The following is a 20,995-nucleotide window of genomic DNA, read 5'->3' as shown; positions in this document are numbered from 1 at the left end:
TGTCCTACTGACACACACACACACACACACACACAAGTTGTGGACAGGGGAGGTAAAGATTTCCATATAGAGAGTATGTGTCTCTGTATGTGTATGTGTGTGTGTGTGTGTGTGTGCGCGAGTGTGCGCGAGTGTGCGTGTTTGTGTGTGTGTGTGTGTGCGAGTGTGTGTGTGCGCGAGTGTGTGTGTGTTTGTGTGTGTGTGTGTGTGCGTGTGTGTGTGTGTGTTTGTGTGTGTGCAAGTGTGTGTGTGTGTGTGTGTTTGTGTGTGTGCGAGTGTGTGTGTGCGAGTGTGTGTGTTTGTGTGTGTGCAAGTGTGTGTGTTTGTGTGTGCGAGTGTGTGTGCGTGTGTGTGCGTGTGTGTGTGTGTGCGAGTGTGTGTGTGTGTGTTTGTATGTGTGTGTGTGTGCGTGTGTGTGTGCACGAGTGTGTGTGTTTGTGTGCGAGTGTGTGTGTTTGTGTGTGTGCGAGTGTGTGTGTGCGAGTGTGTGTGCGAGTGTGTGTGTTTGTGTTTGTGTGTGTGCGAGTGTATGTGTGTTTGTGTGTGTGCGAGTGTGTGTGTTTGTGAGTGTGCGAGTGTGTGTGTGTTTGTGAGTGTGCGAGTGTGTGTGTTTGTGTGTGTGCGAGTGTGTGTGTTTGTGAGTGTGCGAGTGTGTGTGTGTTTGTGAGTGTGCGAGTGTGTGTGTTTGTGTGTGTGCGAGTGTGTGTGTGTTTGTGAGTGTGCGAGTGTGTGTGTTTGTGAGTGTGCGAGTGTGTGTGTTTGTGTGTGTGCGAGTGTGTGTGTTTGTGTGTCTACAGTATGTGTGAAAAGGATAGTAAAGATCTGCAGTCTACTAGTGGAGTCCTGCTGTTTCTCATAAGGCCTTGCTGCCTGTTTCTCATAAGGCCTTGCTGCCTGTTTCTCATAAGGCCTTGCTGCCTGTATCTCATAATGCCTTGCTGCCTGTTTCTCATAAGGCCTTGCTGCCTGTATCTCATAAGGCCTTGCTGCCTGTTTCTCATAAGGCCTTGCTGCCTGTATCTCATAAGGCCTTGCTGCCTGTATCTCATAAGGCCTTGCTGCCTGTATCTCATAAGGCCTTGCTGCCTGTATCTCATAAGGCCTTGCTGCCTGTATCTCATAAGGCCTTGCTGCCTCTTTCTCATAAGGCCTTGCTGCCTGTATCTGATAAGGCCTTGCTGCCTGTTTCTCATAAGGCCTTGCTGCCTGTATCTCATAAGGCCTTGCTGCCTGTATCTCATAAGGCCTTGCTGCCTGTATCTCATAAGGCCTTGCTGCCTGTATCTCATAAGGCCTTGCTGCCTGTATCTCATAAGGCCTTGCTGCCTGTATCTCATAAGGCCTTGCTGCCTGTATCTCATAAGGCCTTGTTGCCTGTATCTCACAAGGCCTTGTTGCCTGTTTCTCATAAGGCCTTGATGCTTGTTTGTTATAAAGCCTCGCTGCCTGTTTCTCACAAGGCCTTGCTGCCTGTTTCTCATAAGGCCTTGCTGCCTGTTTCTCACAAGGCCTTGCTGCCTGTTTCTCACAAGGACTTGATGCTTGTTTCTCATAAAGCCTTGCTGCCTGTTTCTCACAAGGCCTTGCTGCCTGTTTCTCATAAGGCCTTGCTGCCTGTTTCTCATAAACCCTTGATGCTTGTTTCTCATAAAGCCTTGTTGCCTGTTTCTCACAAGGCCTTGCTGCCTGTATCTCATAAGGCCTTGCTGCCTGTATCTCATAAGGCCTTGCTGCCTGTATCTCATAAGGCCTTGCTGCCTGTATCTCATAAGGCCTTGCTGCCTGTATCTCATAAGGCCTTGCTGCCTCTTTCTCATAAGGCCTTGCTGCCTGTATCTGATAAGGCCTTGCTGCCTGTTTCTCATAAGGCCTTGCTGCCTGTATCTCATAAGGCCTTGCTGCCTGTATCTCATAAGGCCTTGCTGCCTGTATCTCATAAGGCCTTGCTGCCTGTATCTCATAAGGCCTTGCTGCCTGTATCTCATAAGGCCTTGTTGCCTGTATCTCACAAGGCCTTGTTGCCTGTTTCTCATAAGGCCTTGATGCTTGTTTGTTATAAAGCCTCGCTGCCTGTTTCTCACAAGGCCTTGCTGCCTGTTTCTCATAAGGCCTTGCTGCCTGTTTCTCACAAGGCCTTGCTGCCTGTTTCTCAAAAACCCTTGATGCTTGTTTCTCATAAAGCCTTGCTGCCTGTTTCTCACAAGGCCTTGCTGCCTGTTTCTCATAAGGCCTTGCTGCCTGTTTCTCATAAACCCTTGATGCTTGTTTCTCATAAAGCCTTGTTGCCTGTTTCTCACAAGGCCTTGCTGATTGTTTCTCATAAGGCCTTGATGCTTGTTTCTCATAAAGCCTTGCTGCCTGTTTCGCATAAGGTCTCGCTGCCTGTTTCTCATAAGGCCTTGCTGCCTGTTTCTCATAAGGTCTTGCTGCCTGTTTCTCATAAGGCCTTGCTGCCTGTTTCTCTAATGTCATCACATATTGTATAGTCCTCAATATACTCTTCTACTGCTGATAAGCCAGTGGCACCTTATACCTGGGACATCACTCCCCTGAGAGGAACACACACACACACACACACACACACACACACACACACACACACACACACACACACACACACACACACACACACACACACACACATACATACACACACACACACACACAGTCCTGTGAATGCGTACAACCGCACACAAAAACACATAAACAATGACACACACACACACACATATACAGGCACATGAATGCACACAAGCGAACACACACACACACACACACACACACACACACACACACACACACACACACACACACACACACACACACACACACACACCACAACAGCATGTGTAGAGGGATTATATTTGTTTACAGCCACATTGGATATGCATATAGGAGTAGAGAAGCTAGGATTTCTCCAGCTCATCACTATAGGCCCAGTCTCAATCACATGAATCTCACACACTGCTGTTTAAACAAGAGGTCGACCGATTCATGGCCGATTAATTAGGGCCGATTTCAAGTTTTCGTAACAATCAGTAATCAGCCTTTTTGGACGCCGATTATGGCCGATTACATTGCAGTCCACGAGGAGACCGCGTGGCAGGCTGACCACCTGTTACGCGAGTGCAGCGTCAAAAGGACCTTGTGGCTACAAGGAGCCAAGGTAAGTTGCTAGCTAGCATTAAACTTACCTTATAAAAATCTATCAATCTTCACATAATCACTACACATGGTTGATGATATTACTAGTGGCCTCTCATGCCCAGAGAGAGGCCTGTTCCTACTAGCTTGTCCTGCGTTGCAGGGTATCGGTATCGGCGTTGAAAAATCATAATCGGTTGACGTCTAGTTTAAACCATGGCCTAATACACAGTGTTGTACGTATTCCATTACTCTGATATATAAGAGTGGATAGAATGTCCTAGTCTCTAGGAGCTGCAGTGCAGCATAGAATTATAGACATGGAAAACTGCCTACATTGCATAACCCCCAACCCCCCATAAACACACGTCAGCATCCTGGACTTCCTGCTCCTCTTGGCTTCTTCTGACCATTATAGACCATCTGCGGCAGAACACACACACATGCATGCAGAGAGAGTCCGGTGTGCCAGCACTGTGCCACGTTTTGGTGAACACCTTGGCAGAGCACAACTTTATATCATTCAGAGAATGACAGAAGAGTTAGAGAGGGAAGAGGGAGAGAGACACCCTATATCATGCAGAGAATGACAGAAGAGTTAGAGAGGGAAGAGGGAGAGAGACACCCTATATCATTCAGAGAATGACAGAAGAGTTAGAGAGGGAAGAGGGAGAGAGACACCCTATATCATTCAGAGAATGACAGAAGAGTTAGAGAGGGAAGAGGGAGAGAGACACCCTATATCATTCAGAGAATGACAGAAGAGTTAGAGAGGGAAGAGGGAGAGAGACACCCTATATCATTCAGAGAATGACAGAAGAGTTAGAGAGGGAAGAGGGAGAGAGACACCCTATATCATGCAGAGAATGACAGAAGAGTTAGAGAGGGAAGAGGGAGAGAGACACCCTATATCATTCAGAGAATGACAGAAGAGTTAGAGAGGGAAGAGGGAGAGAAACACCCTATATCATTCAGAGAATGACAGAAGAGTTAGAGAGGGAAGAGGGAGAGAGACACCCTATATCATGCAGAGAATGACAGAAGAGTTAGAGAGGGAAGAGGGAGAGAGACACCCTATATCATTCAGAGAATGACAGAAGAGTTAGAGAGGGAAGAGGGAGAGAGCAACTGAGTAGAGGGAAAAGATGGAGAGAGCAGAGAGGAGAGGTTCTGTGTTGGGTTGCCAGGCAACCAGGCTTTGTGCGGTATGCGGGGCAAGGGGGTGAGAGGAGAGGAGGGGAAGGAAAGGAAAGGAGAGAGGATGTCAAGTCTCCACAGTGAGAAGAAATGTCAGGAAGATGGAGAGACAGGTGAAGATGGCTACTTCCTCCTCTTTTGCTATGGAGAGTAGTAAACACAATCACACAACACAGTGGATGAAGCTGGTCCCAGCAGGTCCTGTATTGTCACTGGAGGACCATTGTAAACAAAAGCTAGCATCATTATTAGGACTGAGGACAACACAGAGGATGACTCACTGTGGCCGAGATTCAATCCGATGTGTTTGCATTCACAGTAAAAGTGGCATATGTCAGCTCAATAAAAATAAATTGAAACCCAGCCTATGGTTCCATGTCCCAGACAGGCTGTGTACCGGTACAGTTCATCTCTGTCTGTAAATAGCACACCCAACTACCTCATCCCCATATTATTACTTACCCTCTTGTTCTTTGCAACCCAGTATCTCTACTTGCACATCATCGTCTGCACATATATCACTCCAGTATTAATGCTAAATTGTAATTATTTTCACCTCTAGGGCCTATTTATTGCCTACCTCCCTACTCTTCTACATTTTCACACACTGAACATAGATCTTTCTATTTTTCTTTTATTTTGTGTTATTGACTGTACGTTTGTTTATGTGTAACTCTGTGTTGTTGATTTTGTCGCACTGCCTTGCTTTATCTTGGCCAGGTCGCATTTGTAAAATGAGAACTTGTTCTCAACCGTCTCCTCTTTCTTTCTCTCACACTCTCCTCTTTCTCTTTCTCTCTCTCTCTCCTCTTTCTCTCTCTCTCTCTCTCTCTCTCTCTCTCTCTCTCTCTCTCTCTCTCTCTCTCTCTCTCTCTCTCCCTCTCCACTTTCACCCTCTTCCACTCTTCTTTCTCTCTCCCTCTCCTCTTTCTTTCTCTCTATCTCTCCCTCTCCTCTTTCTCTTTCTCTCTCTCTCCTCTTTCTCTCTCTCGCTCGCTCACTCTCTCTCTCTCTCTCCTCTTTCTCTCTCTCGCTCGCTCTCTCTCCTCTTTCTCTCTCTTCCTCTCCTCTTTCTCTCTCTCTCCCTCTCCTCTTTCTCTCTCTCCCTCTCCTCTTTCTCTCTCTCTCCCTCTCCTCTTTCTCTCTCTCCCTCTCCTCTTTCTCTTTCTCTCTTTCTCTTTCTCTCTCGCTGCTGTAAATGGAATGGGACTAGTTTTGTTGTAAGGATTGCTTGCAGTGTTTTATCTTTTAATTTAAGTTTGAATTCTCTAGACATGAGATGAATTGTGCCTATAAAGTGTCTCTCTCTCTCTCTCTCTCTCTCTCCTCTCCTCTCCTCTCCTCTCCTCTCCTCTCTCTCTCTCTCCCTCTCCTCTCTTTCTCTCTCTCTCTATCTCTCCCTCTCCTCTTTCTCCTTCTCCCTCTCCTCTTTCTCCTTCTCCCTCTCCTCTTTCTTTCTCTCTCTCTCTCTCCCCTATCTCTCTCTCTCTCTCCCTCTCCTCTTTCTCTCTCTCTCTCCCTCTCCTCTTTCTCTTTCTCTCTCTCGCTCTCTCACTTTCTCTCTCCTCTTTCTCTCTCTCTCTTTCTCTCTCTCGCTCGCTCTTACTCTCTCCCCTTTCTCTCTCTCTCTCCTCTTTCTCTTTCTCTCTCTCTCCCTCTCCTCTTTCTCTCTCTCCCTCTCCTCTTTCTGTCCCTCTCTCTCCCTCTCCTCTTTCTCTCTCTCTCCTCTTTCTCTCTCCCTCTCCTCTTTCTTTCCCTCTCTCTCTCCCTCTCCTATTTCTCTCTCTCCCTCTCCTATTTCTCTCTCTCCCTCTCCTCTTTCTCTCTCTCTCTCTCCTCTTTCTCTCTCTCCCTCTCCTCTTTCTCTCTCCCTCTCCTCTTTCTCTCTCTCCCTCTCCTCTTTCTCTCTCTCTCTCTCTCCTCTTTCTCTCTCCCTCTCCTCTTTCTCTCTCCCTCTCCTCTTTCTTTCCTTCTCTCTCTCCCTCTCCTCTTTCTCTCTCTCTCTCTCTCTCTCCTCTTTCTCTCTGTCTCCCTCTCCTCTTTCTCTCCCTCTCCTCTTTCTCTCTCTCTCCCTCTCCTCTTTCTCTCTCTCTTTCTCCCCTCTTTCTCTCTCCCTCTCCTCTTTCTTTCCCTCTCTCTCTCTCTCTCCTTTTTCTTTCTCTCGCTCTCTCCCTCTCCTCTTTCTTTTTCTCTCTCCCTCTCCTCTTTCTCTCTCTCTCTCCCTCCTCTTCCTTTATTTCTCTCTCCTCTTTCACTCCCTCTCCTCTTTCTTTCTCTCTCCAACTCCCCCCTCTCTCTCCCCCTATCTCTCTCTTCTCTCTGTCTCTCTCTCCCTCTCCTCTTTCTCCCTCTCTTCTTTCTCTCTCCCTCTCCTCTTTCTCTCTCTCTCTCCCTCCCTCTCCTCTTTCTCTCTCTCCCTATCCTCTTTATCTCTCTCCTTCTCCTCTTCCTTTCTCTCTCTCCTCTTTCTTTCTCTCTTTCTCTCTCTCTCCTCTTTCTCTCTTTCTCCCTCCCTTTTTCTCTCTCTCTCTCCCTCTCCTATTTCTTTCTCTCTCTCTCTCTCCCTCTCCTCCTTCTCTCTCTCCCTCTCCTCTTTATTTCTCTCTCTCTCCCTCTCCTCTTTCTTTCTCTCTCTCTCTCCCTCTCCTCTTTATTTCTCTCTCTCCCTCTCCTCTTTCTTTCTCTCTCTCTCTCCCTCTCCTCTTTCTCTCTCCCTCTCCTCTTCTTTTATTTCTCTCTCTCCTCTTTCTCTCCCTCTCCTCTTTCTTTCTCTCTTCAACTCCCTCTCTCTCTCTCCCCCTATCTCTCTCTCTCTCTCTTTTCTCTCTGTCTCTCTCTCCCTCTCCTCTTTATTTCTCTCTCTCCCTCTCCTCTTTCTTTCTCTCTCTCTTTCTCCCTCTCCCCTTTCTCTCTCCCTCTCCTCTTCCTTTATTTCTCTCTCTCCTCTTTCTCTCCCTCTCCTCTTTCTTTCTCTCTTCAACTCCCCCTCTCTCTCTCCCCCTATCTCTCTCTCTCTCTTTTCTCTCTGTCTCTCTCTCCCTCTCCTCTTTTTCTTTCTCCCTCTCCTCTTTCTCTCTCTCTCTCCCTCCCTCTCCTCTTTCTTTCTCTCCCTATCCTCTTTCTCTCTCTCCCTATCCTCTTTCTCTCTCTCCTTCTACTCTTTCTTTCTCTCTGTCCCTCTCCTCCTTTCTCTTTCTCTCTTCCTCTCCTCTTTCTCTCTCTCTCTCGATCCACCCTCTAGCTGATCTCTAGTGATGCAGACGGAGCCATACAGAGAGCGGGTCGTTTCCGAGTGGAGAATGGCTCATCAGATGAGGTGAGGACCCCTACACGCACCCACATACACACACTCACTGGTCTATAGTTATTTATTTGGATACATGGCGCATGCAATTACATGACGCATGCAATTACACACACATACAAACACACACAGACATGGGGCGTATGGGGATGTGGTGATCAGTGTGTGTGTGTGTGTGTGTGTGTGTGTGTGTGTGTGTGTGTGTGTGTGTGTGTGTGTGTGTGTGTGTGATGTCATGAGCTGGTGAACAATTAAACAGTAAAAACTATGTCTTTGGATCAACCCCTAAAATAAATACTTTATGCTTCCAAATGTTACTACCTCCCAACATTGAAAAATGTTACTACCTCCCAACGCTGAAAAATGTTACTACCTCCCAACGCTTCCAAATGTTACTACCTCCCATTGCTGAAAAATGTTACTACCCCCTTAACGTTGAAAAATGTTACTACCTGCCAAAGCTGAAAAATGTTACTACCTCCCAACTCTTCCAAATGTTACTACCTCCCAAAGCTTCCAAATGTTACTACCTCCCAACGCTGAAAAATGTTACTACCTCCCAAAGCTACCAAATGTTACTACCTCCCAAAGCTTCCAAATGTTACTACCTCCCAACGCTACCAAATGTTACTACCTCCCAACGCTACCAAATGTTACTACCACCCAACGCTACCAAATGTTACTACCTCCCAACGCTACCAAATGTTACTACCTCCCAACGCTACCAAATGTTACTACCTCCCAACGCTGAAAAATGTTACTTCCTCCCAACGCTGAAAAATGTTACTACCTCCCAACGCTGAAAAATTTTACTACCTCCCAACGTTGAAAAGTGTTACTACCTCCCAACGCTGAAAAATGTTACTACATCCCAACGCTGAAAAATGTTACTACCTCCCAACGTTGAAAAATTGTACTACCTCCCAACGCTACCAAATGTTACTAACTCCCAATGCTGAAAAATGTTACTACCTCCCAACGCTGAAAAATGTTACTACCTCCCAACGCTGAAAAATGTTACTACCTCCCAACACTGAAAAATGTTACTACCTCCCAACGCTGAAAAATGTTACTACCTCCCAACGCTGAAAAATGTTACTACCTCCCAACGCTGAAAAATGTTACTACCTCCCAACGCTTCCAAATGTTACTACCTCCCACCTCTGAAAAATGTTACTACCTCCCAACGCTGAAAAATGTTACTACCTCTCAATTCTGAAAAATCTATATCTATCAACAAAGGAGCTGATTGTGGACTTCAAGAAACAGCAGAGGGAGCACCCCCCTGTCCACATCGATGGGACCGCAGTGGAGAAGATGAAAAGCTTCATGTTCTTCGGCGTACACATCACTGACAATCTGAAATGGTCCACCCACACAGACATTGTGGTGATGAAGGAGCAACAACGCCTCTTCAACCTCAAGAAGCTGAAGAAATTTGGCTTGGTCCCTAAGACCCTCACAAACTTTTACAGATGCACAATTGAGAGCATCCTGTCGGGGGTGGAGCAGTCTGTCAAACACATCACCGGGGGCACACTGCCTGCCCTCCAGGACACCTACAGCACCCGATGTCACAGGAAGGCCAAAAAGATCATAAAGGACATCAAACACCCGAGCTACTGCCTGTTCACGCTGCTATCATCGGAGAAGGCGAGGTCAGTACAGGTAAATCAAAGCTGGGACCGGGAGACTGAAAAACAGCTTCTATCTCAAGGCCATCAGAATGTTAAATAGCCATCACTAGCCGGATACCACTCGGTTGCGCAACCCTGCATCTTAGAGGCTGCTGCCCTGTGTACATAGACATGGAATCCTTGATGATCTTCTTTGCCTTCCTGTGACATCCTAATCTATTGATTTCTTTTGACTGGGAATATATGTTGGTCACAGATTTTTTTTTAAAGGTATAGGCATGGATCAGAAAGCCAGTCAGTATCTGGTGTGACCACCGCTTGCCTCATGCAGTGTGACACATATCCTTGGCATAGAGTTGATCAGGCTTGTAAGAATATTTTAAGACACAACGCAGAGGACTAAAGGTGAAGAGGGAATTAACAATCAATGGAAATAGTTGTTTTTCTGTAATAGGGAATTGTTGATTAATGGGTCAGAGACATGGGAGGAATTTCAGTCCAGGACTCATAGCTACATGTGGCAAGTTCTCATTGGTTCAAATTGAGCCTGAAATGGGATACTTGTTATCTGGCCATTGGCCCAATTTTATTGCCAGGAATTCTAATTGTTCATCCACAGGCTAGGGTTGGGTATTATAAATTACATCCTGTCACTTAGTTCTGTGGAGAATCACTGAGGAGAAAGAAGAAGGAACATCTGTCATCTACTTCCCAGCATAACAACTATGATTTGTTCTCTTTGAATAAGCCTATTTTTCTCCCCCTGATTTGCTTTGGGGAGTGTGTTATTGAAGGATAAGATCAACAGGCTGTTAATTGTGGCCTGTGGAATGTTGTCCTACTACTTTCCAATGGCTGTGCGAAGTTGCTGGATATTGGCGGGAACTAGAACACACTGCCAAAGATTTTTGTATCTAAACCAAGATAGACCACAGCCTGCCATCTCCAACGTGAACAAATGAGTCATAGTGGGCAGAACAAGCAAGGAGGTGGGCAGAGCCAAGCACGATCTAGCAAGATCCCATTGGCCCATTCTAGCATACGTCTGCATATTTCAGGTAGGGAATGCCTACTCTGGCAAAGGGTAAAGTCGACAAAACTTAGTCCACTCTGTTCATAACAGATGGTAGTTTTTAGAACAGAAAACTGTATTAAGATCAAATGTTTCAGCGATGACAAAATGTGCAGAATGTCGGCCAAAATCCATCTGGTTCCATCTTCTCCCACTGACGGACACTGGGTTTCCTCTCATTACCATATATGGTAGTAAGTGGAAACGTCAAGCGGATGCTTCACATTTATACATCTGGTGAAATATCTGTCTCATTGTTCTATCTGTGACACTGTCGTACACGTCGATCCACAGCATCCAAAACATGCTCAATGGGTGACATATCTGGTGACTATGCAGGCCATAGAAGAACTGGGACATTTTCAGCTTCCAGGAATTGTGTACAGATCATTGCGACATGGGGCCGTGCATTATAATGCTGAAACATGAGGTGATGGCGGCGTATGAATGGTACGACAATGGGCCTTTGGATCTCTTCACGGTATCTCTGTGCATTCAAATTGCCATCAATATAATGCAATTGTGTTGGTTGTCCGTAGCTTGAGCCTGCCCATTCCATAACCCCACCAGCACCATGTTCACAACGTTGACATCAGCAACTTGTTTCTATCTGTCTTCCACCCACTTGCACACACAACGCCATACAAGCTGTCTGCCATCTGCCCGGTACGGTTGAAACCGGGATTCATCCGTGAAGAGCACTCTTCTCCAGTGTGCCAGTGGCCATTGAAGGTGAACATTTGCCCACTGAAGTAGGTTACAACACCAAACTGTAGTCAGGTCAAGACCCTGGTGAGGACAACGAACATGCAGATGAGCTTCCCAGAGACGGTTTCTGACAGTTTGTGCAGAAATTCTTTGGTTGTGCAAACCCACAGTTTCGTCAGCAATGCAGGTGGCTGGTCTCAGACGATCCCGCTGGTGAAGAAGCCAGATGTGGAGGTCCTGGGCAGGCGTGGTTATATGTGGTCTGTAGACATCTGTGGTGCACCTGTGTAATGATCATGCTGTTTAATCAGTTTCTTGATATGCCACACCTGTCTGGTAGATGGATTATCTTGGCAAAGTAGAAATGCTCACTAACAGGGATGTAAACACATTTCTGGGATCTTTAATTTCAGACCAACACTTTACATGTTGCGTTTATATTTTTGTTCAGTGTGGCTTCTCTTCTTCTCTCTCTCTTTTTGTCGTTCCTCTCCATCGGGAGAATGGGCGAAGAGAACAACAAAACAGCAACACTTTTGTCTTCATTTATGTTTTATCACCATCCCCTCCATCGCCTTCACGTTCATGCCCTAACATGCACCAGACATGACAGTGTGCATCACTGTCAATTTCACTATTCTATTGTATTTACACACACACATCTTGTTACATTCCTGTCATTTAGCAGACTGTCTTATCCAGACTTACGGTAGTGAGTGTATACATTTGAATACTTTTCACACACACACACACACACACACACACACACACAAACACACACACACACACACAAACACACACACACACACACACACACACACAAACACACACACACACACACACACACACACACACACACACAAACACACAAACACAAACACACACACACACACAAACACAAACACATATACACACACACACACAAACACACACACACACACACAAACACACACACATATGCCCACACACATGCACGCACGCACACTCACTCACTCACTCACTCACTCGCTCAAGCACGCACACACACACACACACACACACACACACACACACACACACACACCTCCACCTTTCTCAGCTGAAGCACCGTTGCTTCAGTAACCATGACAACCTGGGATGTTTTCCCTGCAAAGAAAAACAAACTAACGTGTCTCCTATCTCCTCTCCCCTCTGTTTAAGAACCCATCCCACCTGTCACAGTGTGTGCGTGTGTGCGTGCGTGTGTGCGTGCGTGCGTGCGTGCGCGTGGCCTGTGGGTAGGTGTGAGGCTTGCCCTCAATAGCATGAATCAACAATGGGACATCCTGTCAAGGATGAGGAGGAGGTGCATTAGTAGAGGGACTTATAGAGGGCTTAACATTATTATTGATGACGGGACATCTACTGGTTACAAAGAGCTTTTCTTCTGTCAGCACCTCAACATCGTCTAGGAAACCCTGACTGAACAACCATGTGTTTCTGTTTTCAAGGTCCGGCTGTAGGTTAATGTATGTGTATATTGTGGTAAATCAGTGTGTGTCGGGGGGGTGGAGTGGAGGGGGGAGTGTGTGCGTGTGTGCGTGTGCGTGTGTGTGCGTGTGTGTGTGTGTGTACTATACTGTATGTAATAGTGACAACAGTGTTATGAATCGCCCTTGTGTACAGAAACCATTATCAGGTTTGTTGTGATGTGAGTGTTGTGATATGTATTGTGTGTGTGGAAGCATTTGTGTGTGTTTGTCACTAACCTTTGTGTGTGTGTGTGTGTGTGTGTGTGTGTGTGTGTGTGTGTGTGTGTGTGTGTGTGTGTGTGTGTGTGTGTGTGTGTGTGTGTGTATAGACGACGGACTACACCCCGGGAACCTGGAGAAGAACCGATGTCCATCTGGAGAACCCGGAGTACCACACCAGATGGTTCTTCAAATACTTCCTGGGCAAAGGTCCGTTCTACTCCTCTCCTCTCTGTTACACACACACACACACACACACACACACACACACACACACACACACACACACACACCAGACCTGGGTTCAAATACATGTGTATTTGATTAGTTGTTATTTAAATACTTATTTCTGTGAATTTGAGTATTTTCCAATAAAATGGCTCGAATCAACTACTCCAATAAATTGCCCATTAATGTTTGTATCATGTTTTGTGCTGCTACCATGTTGTGGTTATGTGGTGTTGCTACCATGCTGTGTTGTCATGTGCTGCTGCCTTGCTATGTTGTGGTCTTAGGTCTCTCTTTATGTAGTGTTGTGTTGTCTCTCTTGTTGTGATGTGTGTTTTGTCCTATATTGATATTGTATTTATGATTATTTAAGGCCTTTTGCCTTTTGGTAGGCTGTCATTGTAAATAAGAATTTGTTCTTAACTGACTTGCCTAGGTGAATACATAAATAAATAAAGTATTTAAGTATTTTGAAAATCATTTCCCATAAATTGCCTAATATTTGAAATTATTTTCAAATACGTATTTCAAATACAACTTTCAAATGCCTGGGCTAAATGTATGGGAGTGTATTTGAATCCAGCCTTGTCACTAGAAATACCAGTCGACTTCCGACTTCCTCGGCGCTCACAAAAAAATAATCAATGGCGCAGCACTGGGATCGAACTCATAACACTCAGACCACTGCGTCATGGCAATTCACAATGTTCTAGCAAGCCGGAAGAGTACTTGATGGTACTTGATGGAAACATGGCATTGTTTTTACTTATTTTGTTTTAAGCCTTCTTAACTTTAACCACGCTGAATTAATACTTAAAAGTAACCCTTTGAGTTGTTTCTGTATTAAACCTGAAACCACACTGAATTAACCCTGTAATCACTTTGAATTAACCCTGTAATCACTACGGAATTAACCCTGTAACCACGTTGAATTAACCCTGTAACCACGTTGAATTAACCCTGTAACCACGTAGAATTAAACCTGTAACCACGTGGAATTAACCCTGTAACCACACTGAATTAACCCTGTAACCACGTTGAATTAACCCTGTAATCACTACGGAATTAACCCTGTAACCACGTTGAATTAACCCTGTAACCACGTTGAATTAACCCTGTAACCACGTAGAATTAAACCTGTAACCACGTGGAATTAACCCTGTAACCACACTGAATTAACCCTGTAACCACGTTGAATTAACCCTGTAACCACTACGGAATTAACCCTGTAACCACGTTGAATTAACCCTGTAACCACTACGGAATTAACCCTGTAACCACGTTGAATTAACCCTGTAACCACTACGGAATTAACCCTGTAACCACGTTGAATTAACCCTGTAACCACTACGGAATTAACCCTGTAACCACGTTGAATTAACCCTGTAACCACGCTGAATTAATACTTAAAAGTAACCCTTTGAGTTGTTTCTGTTTTAAACCTGTAACCACGCTGAATTAACCCTGTAACCACGCTGAATTAACCCTGTAACCACGCTGACTTAACCCTGTAACCACGTGGAATTAACCCTGTAACCACTCGGAATTAACCCTGTAACCACGCTGAATTAACCCTGTAACCACGCTGAATTAACCCTGTAACCACGTGGAATTAACCCTGTAACCACGCTGAATTAACCCTGTAACCACGCTGAATTAACCCTATAACCACACTGAATTAATACTTAAAAGTAACCCTTTGAGTTGTTTCTGTTTTAAACCTGTAACCACTATGGAATTAACCCTGGAACCACGCTGAATTAACCCTGTAACCACGCTGAATTAACCCTGTAACCACGCTGAATTAACCCTGTAACCACGCTGAATTAACCCTGTAACCACTATGGAATTAATGCTGTAACCACTACGGAATTCACCCTGTAACCACTATGGAATTAATGCTGTAACCACGCTGAATTAACCCTGTAACCACTACGGAATTAACCCTGTAACCACGCTGAATTAACCCTGTAACCACTACGGAATTAACGCTGTAACCACGCTGAATTAACCCTGTAACCACTACGGAATTAACGCTGTAACCACGCTGAATTAACCCTGTAACCACTACGGAATTAACCGTGTAACCACTACGGAATTAATGCTGTAACCACGCTGAATTAACCCTGTAACCACTACGGAATTAACCCTGTAACCACTACGGAATTAACCCTGTAACCACTCGGAATTAATACTTAAAAGTAACCCTTTGAGTTGTTTCTGTTTTAAACCTGTAACCACGCTGAATTAACCCTGTAACCACGCTGACTTAACCCTGTAACCACGCTGATTTAATCCTGTAACCACTACGGAATTAACGCTGTAACCACTACGGAATTCACCCTGTAACCACTACGGAATTAATGCTGTAACCACGCTGAATTAACCCTGTAACCACTACGGAATTAATGCTGTAACCACGCTGATTTAACCCTGTAACCACTACGGAATTAACGCTGTAACCACTACGGAATTCACCCTGTAACCACTACGGAATTAATGCTGTAACCACGCTGAATTAACCCTGTAACCACTACGGAATTAATGCTGTAACCACGCTGAATTAACCCTGTAACCACTACGGAATTAACCCTGTAACCACGCTGAATTAACCCTGTAACCACTACGGAATTAACGCTGTAACCACACTGAATTAACCCTGTAACCACTACGGAATTAATGCTGTAACCACGCTGAATTAACCCTGTAACCACTACGGAATTAATGCTGTAACCACTACGGAATTAACCCTGTAACCACTACGGTATTAACCCTGTAACCACTACGGTATTAACCCTGTAACCACTACGGAATTAATGCTGTAACTACGCTGAATTAACTGTGTAACCACTACGGAATTAACGCTGTAACCACATGGAATTAACCGTGTAACCACTACGGAATTAACGCTGTAACCACGCTGAATTAACCGTGTAACCACTACGGTATTAACCCTGTAACCACGTGGAATTAACCCTGTAACCACTACGGTATTAACCCTGTAACCACTACGGTATTAACCCTGTAACCACTACGGTATTAACCCTGTAACCACGTGGAATTAATCCTGTAACCACATGGAATTAACCCTGTAACCACACGGAATTAACCCTGTAACCACATGGAATTAACCCTGTAACCACTACAGTATTAACCCTGTAACCACGTGGAATTAACCCTGTAACCACTACGGTATTAACCCTGTAACCACTACGGTATTAACCCTGTAACCTCTACGGTATTAACCCTGTAACCACGTGGAATTAACCCTGTAACCACATGGAATTAACCCTGTAACCACACGGAATTAACCCTGTAACCACATGGAATTAACCCTGTAACCACACGGAATTAACCTTGTAACCACATGGAATTAACCCTGTAACCACTATGGAATTAATCCTGTAACCACATGGAATTAACCCTGTAACCACTATGGAATTAATCCTGTAACCACATGGAATTAACCCTGAAACCACGCTGAATTCACTCGTAAAAAATTAATCCATATTACAATAAATTTCATAGTGAAACTATGAACAACTATGAGATCAGGTTGTTTGAATAAATGTATTTGAGTATTTTCAAATACTGTACATTGCAATATTCAGCTACTTGTTTTTCAAATAAAAATATTTCAACACTCTAAACACCTTCAAATATCTGTCAAATTAATTGAAATACGCTAAATATGATATAAACCCAGGTGTGACATACTCACACACACGCACACAGGTACACATGTGCACTAAAAGCTGCTATCTACAACCAAAAAGGGTTCGATGTGGATAACTTTACTATTTTGTAACCATTTTTTCTAAGTGAGTAGTCAATGCCATATACTTTACATAAGGTGAGGACTTTTTCCAGACCATGTGACCTGACCACTATACAGACTGTAGGGTCAGGACTTTTTCCAGACCATGTGACCTGACCACTATACAGACTGTAGGGTCAGGACTTTTTCCAGACCATGTGACCTGACCAGTATACAGACTGTAGGGTCAGGACCTTTTCCAGACCATGTTACCTGACCAGTATACAGACTGTAGGGTCAGGACTTTTTCCAGACCATGTGACCTGACCAGTATACAGACTGTAGGGCCAGGACTATTTCCTGGTCCGGTCACATGGTCAGGTAAAGTCCTTACCCTCGCTCCTAGTTTAATGGTAGTTTATCAGCTGGCAGGGTGAATCCCATAGATCCTTCCATCGCTACAGTGGACCTGCAGACACAGCCCGGCACAACCCAGAAAGAAGCAGACAGTCAGAGGAAGATGGTGGGCAGAGGCTCACTTCTCACGCACACACACACACGCACATGCATATGCACACACACACGCCCTGGGAGATAACAACATTAGCATCTGACTGGCTCCCTAGTCAACATGAGCAGCCAGCAGCCTCCTGAGAGCCTAGTCATGGTGGTCGTTAAAAATGCATTACCCCCCTCCTTCCTTCCCTCCTTCTTCCTTCTATCTTTCAGCTAGGTGGGTGGGGGGTCTTATACTTTTTAAACACAGAACAAAACAAGGCCCCAAGTCTAAGTCCAAGTGAACTGATTCAAATCAGAATAAATACCTTTCATAGAGGGAGTCAGGGGAACAATGAATAGAGAAAGAGATGGAGAGAGAGAGAGAGAGGTGGAGAGAGAGAGAGAGAAAGAAAGGGATGGAGAGAGAGAGAAAGAGAAAGAAAGGGATGGATGGAGAGAGAGGTGGAGAGAGAGAGAGAAAGAAAGGGATGGAGAGAAAGGGATGGAGAGAGAGCGAAAGAAAGAGATGGAGAGAGGGAGAGAAAGGGATGGAGAGAGAGAAAGAAAGAAAGGGATGAAGAGAGAGGGGGGCGAGAGAAGGCAGAGTTCCTGTTTTTAATTGGGTTTCGGGGTTCTGGTCAGTGTTAGGTCTGAATACGTTGCCGTGTCAACCAGGCAGAGAGGGCGCTGAATGTGAAGCGGTTCTGTTGTGTATGACCCACATGCACGCACACATCCACACCCACACACACGCACATGCACACACACGCACATACACTCACACATATAGTGGGACAAAAAAAGTATTTAGTCAGCCACCAATTGTGCAAGTTCTCCCTCTTAAAAAGATGAGAGAGGCCTGTAATTTTCATCATAGGTACACTTCAAATATGACAGACAAAATTAGGGGAAAAAATCCAGAAAATCACATTGTAGGATTTTTTATGAATTTAATGGCAAATTATGGTGGAAAAAAAGTATTTGGTCACCTACAAGCAAGATTTCTGGCTCTCACAGACCTGTAACTTCTTCTTTAAGAGGCTCCTCTGTCCTCCACTCGTTACCTGTATTAATGGCACCTGTTTGAACTTGTTATCAGTATAAAATACACCTGTCCACAACCTCAAACAGTCACACTCCAAACTCCACTATGGGCAAGACCAAAGAGCTGTCAAAGGACACCAGAAACAAAATTGTAGACCTGCACCAGGCTGGGAAGACTGAATCTGCAATAGGTAAGCAGCTTGGTTTGAAGAAATCAACTGTGGAAGCAATTATTAGGAAATGGAAGACATACAAGACCACTGATAACTCCCTCGATCTGGGGCTCCACGCAAGATCTCACCCCTTGGGGTCAAAATGATCACAAGAACGGTGAGCAAAAATCCCCGAACCACACGGGGTGACCTAGTGAATGACCTGCAGAGAGCTGGGACCAAAGTAACAAAGCCTACCATCAGTAACACACTATGCCGCCAGGGACTCAAATCCTGCAGTGCCAGACTTGTCCCCCTGCTTAAGCCAGTACATGTCCAGGCCCGTCTAAAGTTTGCTAGAGAGCATTTGGATGATCCAGAAGAAGATTGGGAGAATGTCATATGGTCAGAAGAAACCAAAATATAACTTTTTGGTAAAAACTCAACTCGTCGTGTTTGGAGGACAAAGAATGCTGAGTTGCATCCAAAGAACACCATGCCTACTGTGAAGCACGGGGGTGGAAACATCATGCTTTGGGGCTGTTTTTCTGCAAAGGGACCAGGACGAAGGAAAGAATGAATGGGGCCATGTATCGTGAGATTTTTAGTGAAAACCTCCTTCCATCAGCAAGGGCATTGAAGATGAAACATGGCTGGGTCTTTCAGCATGACAATGATCCCAAACACACCGCCCGGGCAATGAAGGAGTGGCTTCGTAAGAAGCATTTCAAGGTCCTGGAGTGGCCTAGCCAGTCTCCAGATCTCAACCCCATAGAAAATCTTTGGAGGGAGTTGAAAGTCCGTGTTGCCCAGCAACAGCCCCAAAACATCACTGCTCTAGAGGAGATCTGCATGGAGGAATGGGCCAAAATACCAGCAACAGTGTGTGAAAACCTTGTGAAGTCTTACAGAAAACGTTTGACCTCTGTCATTGCCAACAAGGGTATATAACAAAGTATTGAGATAAACTTTTGTTATTGACCAAATACTTATTTTCCACCATAATTTGCAAATAAATTCATTAAAAATCCTACAATGTGATTTTCTGGATTTTTTTCTCTCTTTTTGTCTGTCATGTATGTACCTATGATGAAAATTACAGGCCTCTCTCATATTTTTAAGTGGGAGAACTTGCACAATTGGTGGCTGACTAAATACTTTTTTGGCCCACTGTATATTCAAGCAGATACATATGCATGCATGCACACACTACTCAACATTCCATACAGGAAAAACTAGACCTCACCGTGACTTCCTGACAGAAAGGAACAGAAACTCTCATGACCACACAACAAACAAACAAACAAACGACAGAAAAACAATTATAAATCAATTCAAAACGAAAACTAGCACTCAGATAGTGCCTCCCCGTTTCACTCAGTTTGGGAATGTTTTCTCCTGTTTCGTCCCTAGTAAGTGTGTGACAGTGTGTGACAGTGTGTGTAACACTGTGTGTTTCCCCCACAGTCCACCAGAACTATATTGGTACGGATGCAGAGAAGAATCCCTTCTACCTGTCTGTGGTTCTGTCCGACCAGAACAACCAGCGGGTCCCTCAGTACAGAGCCATCCTCTGGAGGAAGACAGTAAGGATCTAGAATTAGATCACCCTTCCCAAAGCCTATTGGTATTGGTACAAATTGACTTTTTGCACAGATCTAGGATCAGCTTACTCTCACAAAATCCTTCACCTTAAGCATTGGTCTTGTTGGAATTTGGCTTTAGATACAGATTTAGGATCAGCTCACTCTCCCCATAGCAAAACCTTGATCATTAAGGTGAAACATGCATATCTGATCTTACTGTAGATCTGTGTCTGGATGGAGGTTCATCTTCTGTTCAGATAGATGATTAGACTAATCATGAAGACTACTTTCCACATCCACACCTGAGATAATCTCCTCTCCTCTCCTCTCCTCTCCTCTCCTCCCCCAGGGAACTCTGAAGATCAGTCTGCCATACAGCCCCACCAAAACACTATCAGTCAAATCCATCTTAAGGTGAGAACTGCTCAGGATGCCATTCAATATACTGGTTGTTTCATACAGTTGATTGTACTGACTAGCCTGGTCCCAGATATGTTGGTGCTGTCTTGCCAACTCCTATGGTCATTGTCACATATTGGCAAGACAGAGAGAGAGAGAGAAAGAAAGGGATGGAGAGAGACAGACATGGGACCAGGCTAAGATATGAACAATAAATCAGGGTAAAAACACATGGAGAAATTTGTTGTGGATATGTAGTCTGTTGTATTTAAATGAACAACAACATGAAAATATGCTTTAAGATAATTATGGAATAGATTGGACGTACAAGATGTAAACCTGTCTTTAAACACTTATCTTTTCTCCTCTCCTGAACTTTTCTTCTTCTCCTCCTCTTCCTCTCCTCCTCCTCTCCTCCTATCCTCTGCTCTCCTCCTCCTCTCCTCCTCCTCCTCTCCTCCTATCCTCTGCTCTCCTCCTCCTCTCCTCCTCCTCCTCTCCTCCTCTTCCTCTCCTCCTCCTCCTCTCCTCCTATCCTCTGCTCTCCTCCTCCTCCTCTC

The 20,995-nt window shown here is 44.9% G+C and overlaps 1 protein-coding gene across 2 annotated transcripts in view; it reads left to right on the top strand.

Moving 5' to 3' along the window:
* Positions 1-20,995, top strand: part of LOC139408436 (GTPase activating Rap/RanGAP domain like 3) — a 179,208-nt gene that overhangs the window by 80,879 nt on the left and 77,334 nt on the right. For both annotated transcript variants that reach the window (XM_071152299.1, XM_071152300.1), the window contains exons 3-6: positions 7,583-7,657; positions 12,882-12,981; positions 19,918-20,036; positions 20,386-20,450. In XM_071152299.1, coding sequence (XP_071008400.1) covers positions 7,583-7,657; positions 12,882-12,981; positions 19,918-20,036; positions 20,386-20,450 — 359 coding nt within the window. The remainder of the gene's footprint in view (positions 1-7,582; positions 7,658-12,881; positions 12,982-19,917; positions 20,037-20,385; positions 20,451-20,995) is intronic.

The sequence above is a fragment of the Oncorhynchus clarkii genome, chromosome 5 (assembly GCF_045791955.1).
Source record: "Oncorhynchus clarkii lewisi isolate Uvic-CL-2024 chromosome 5, UVic_Ocla_1.0, whole genome shotgun sequence".
NCBI lineage: Eukaryota > Metazoa > Chordata > Actinopteri > Salmoniformes > Salmonidae > Oncorhynchus > Oncorhynchus clarkii.
This window is presented reverse-complemented; position numbering and strand designations above follow the sequence as displayed.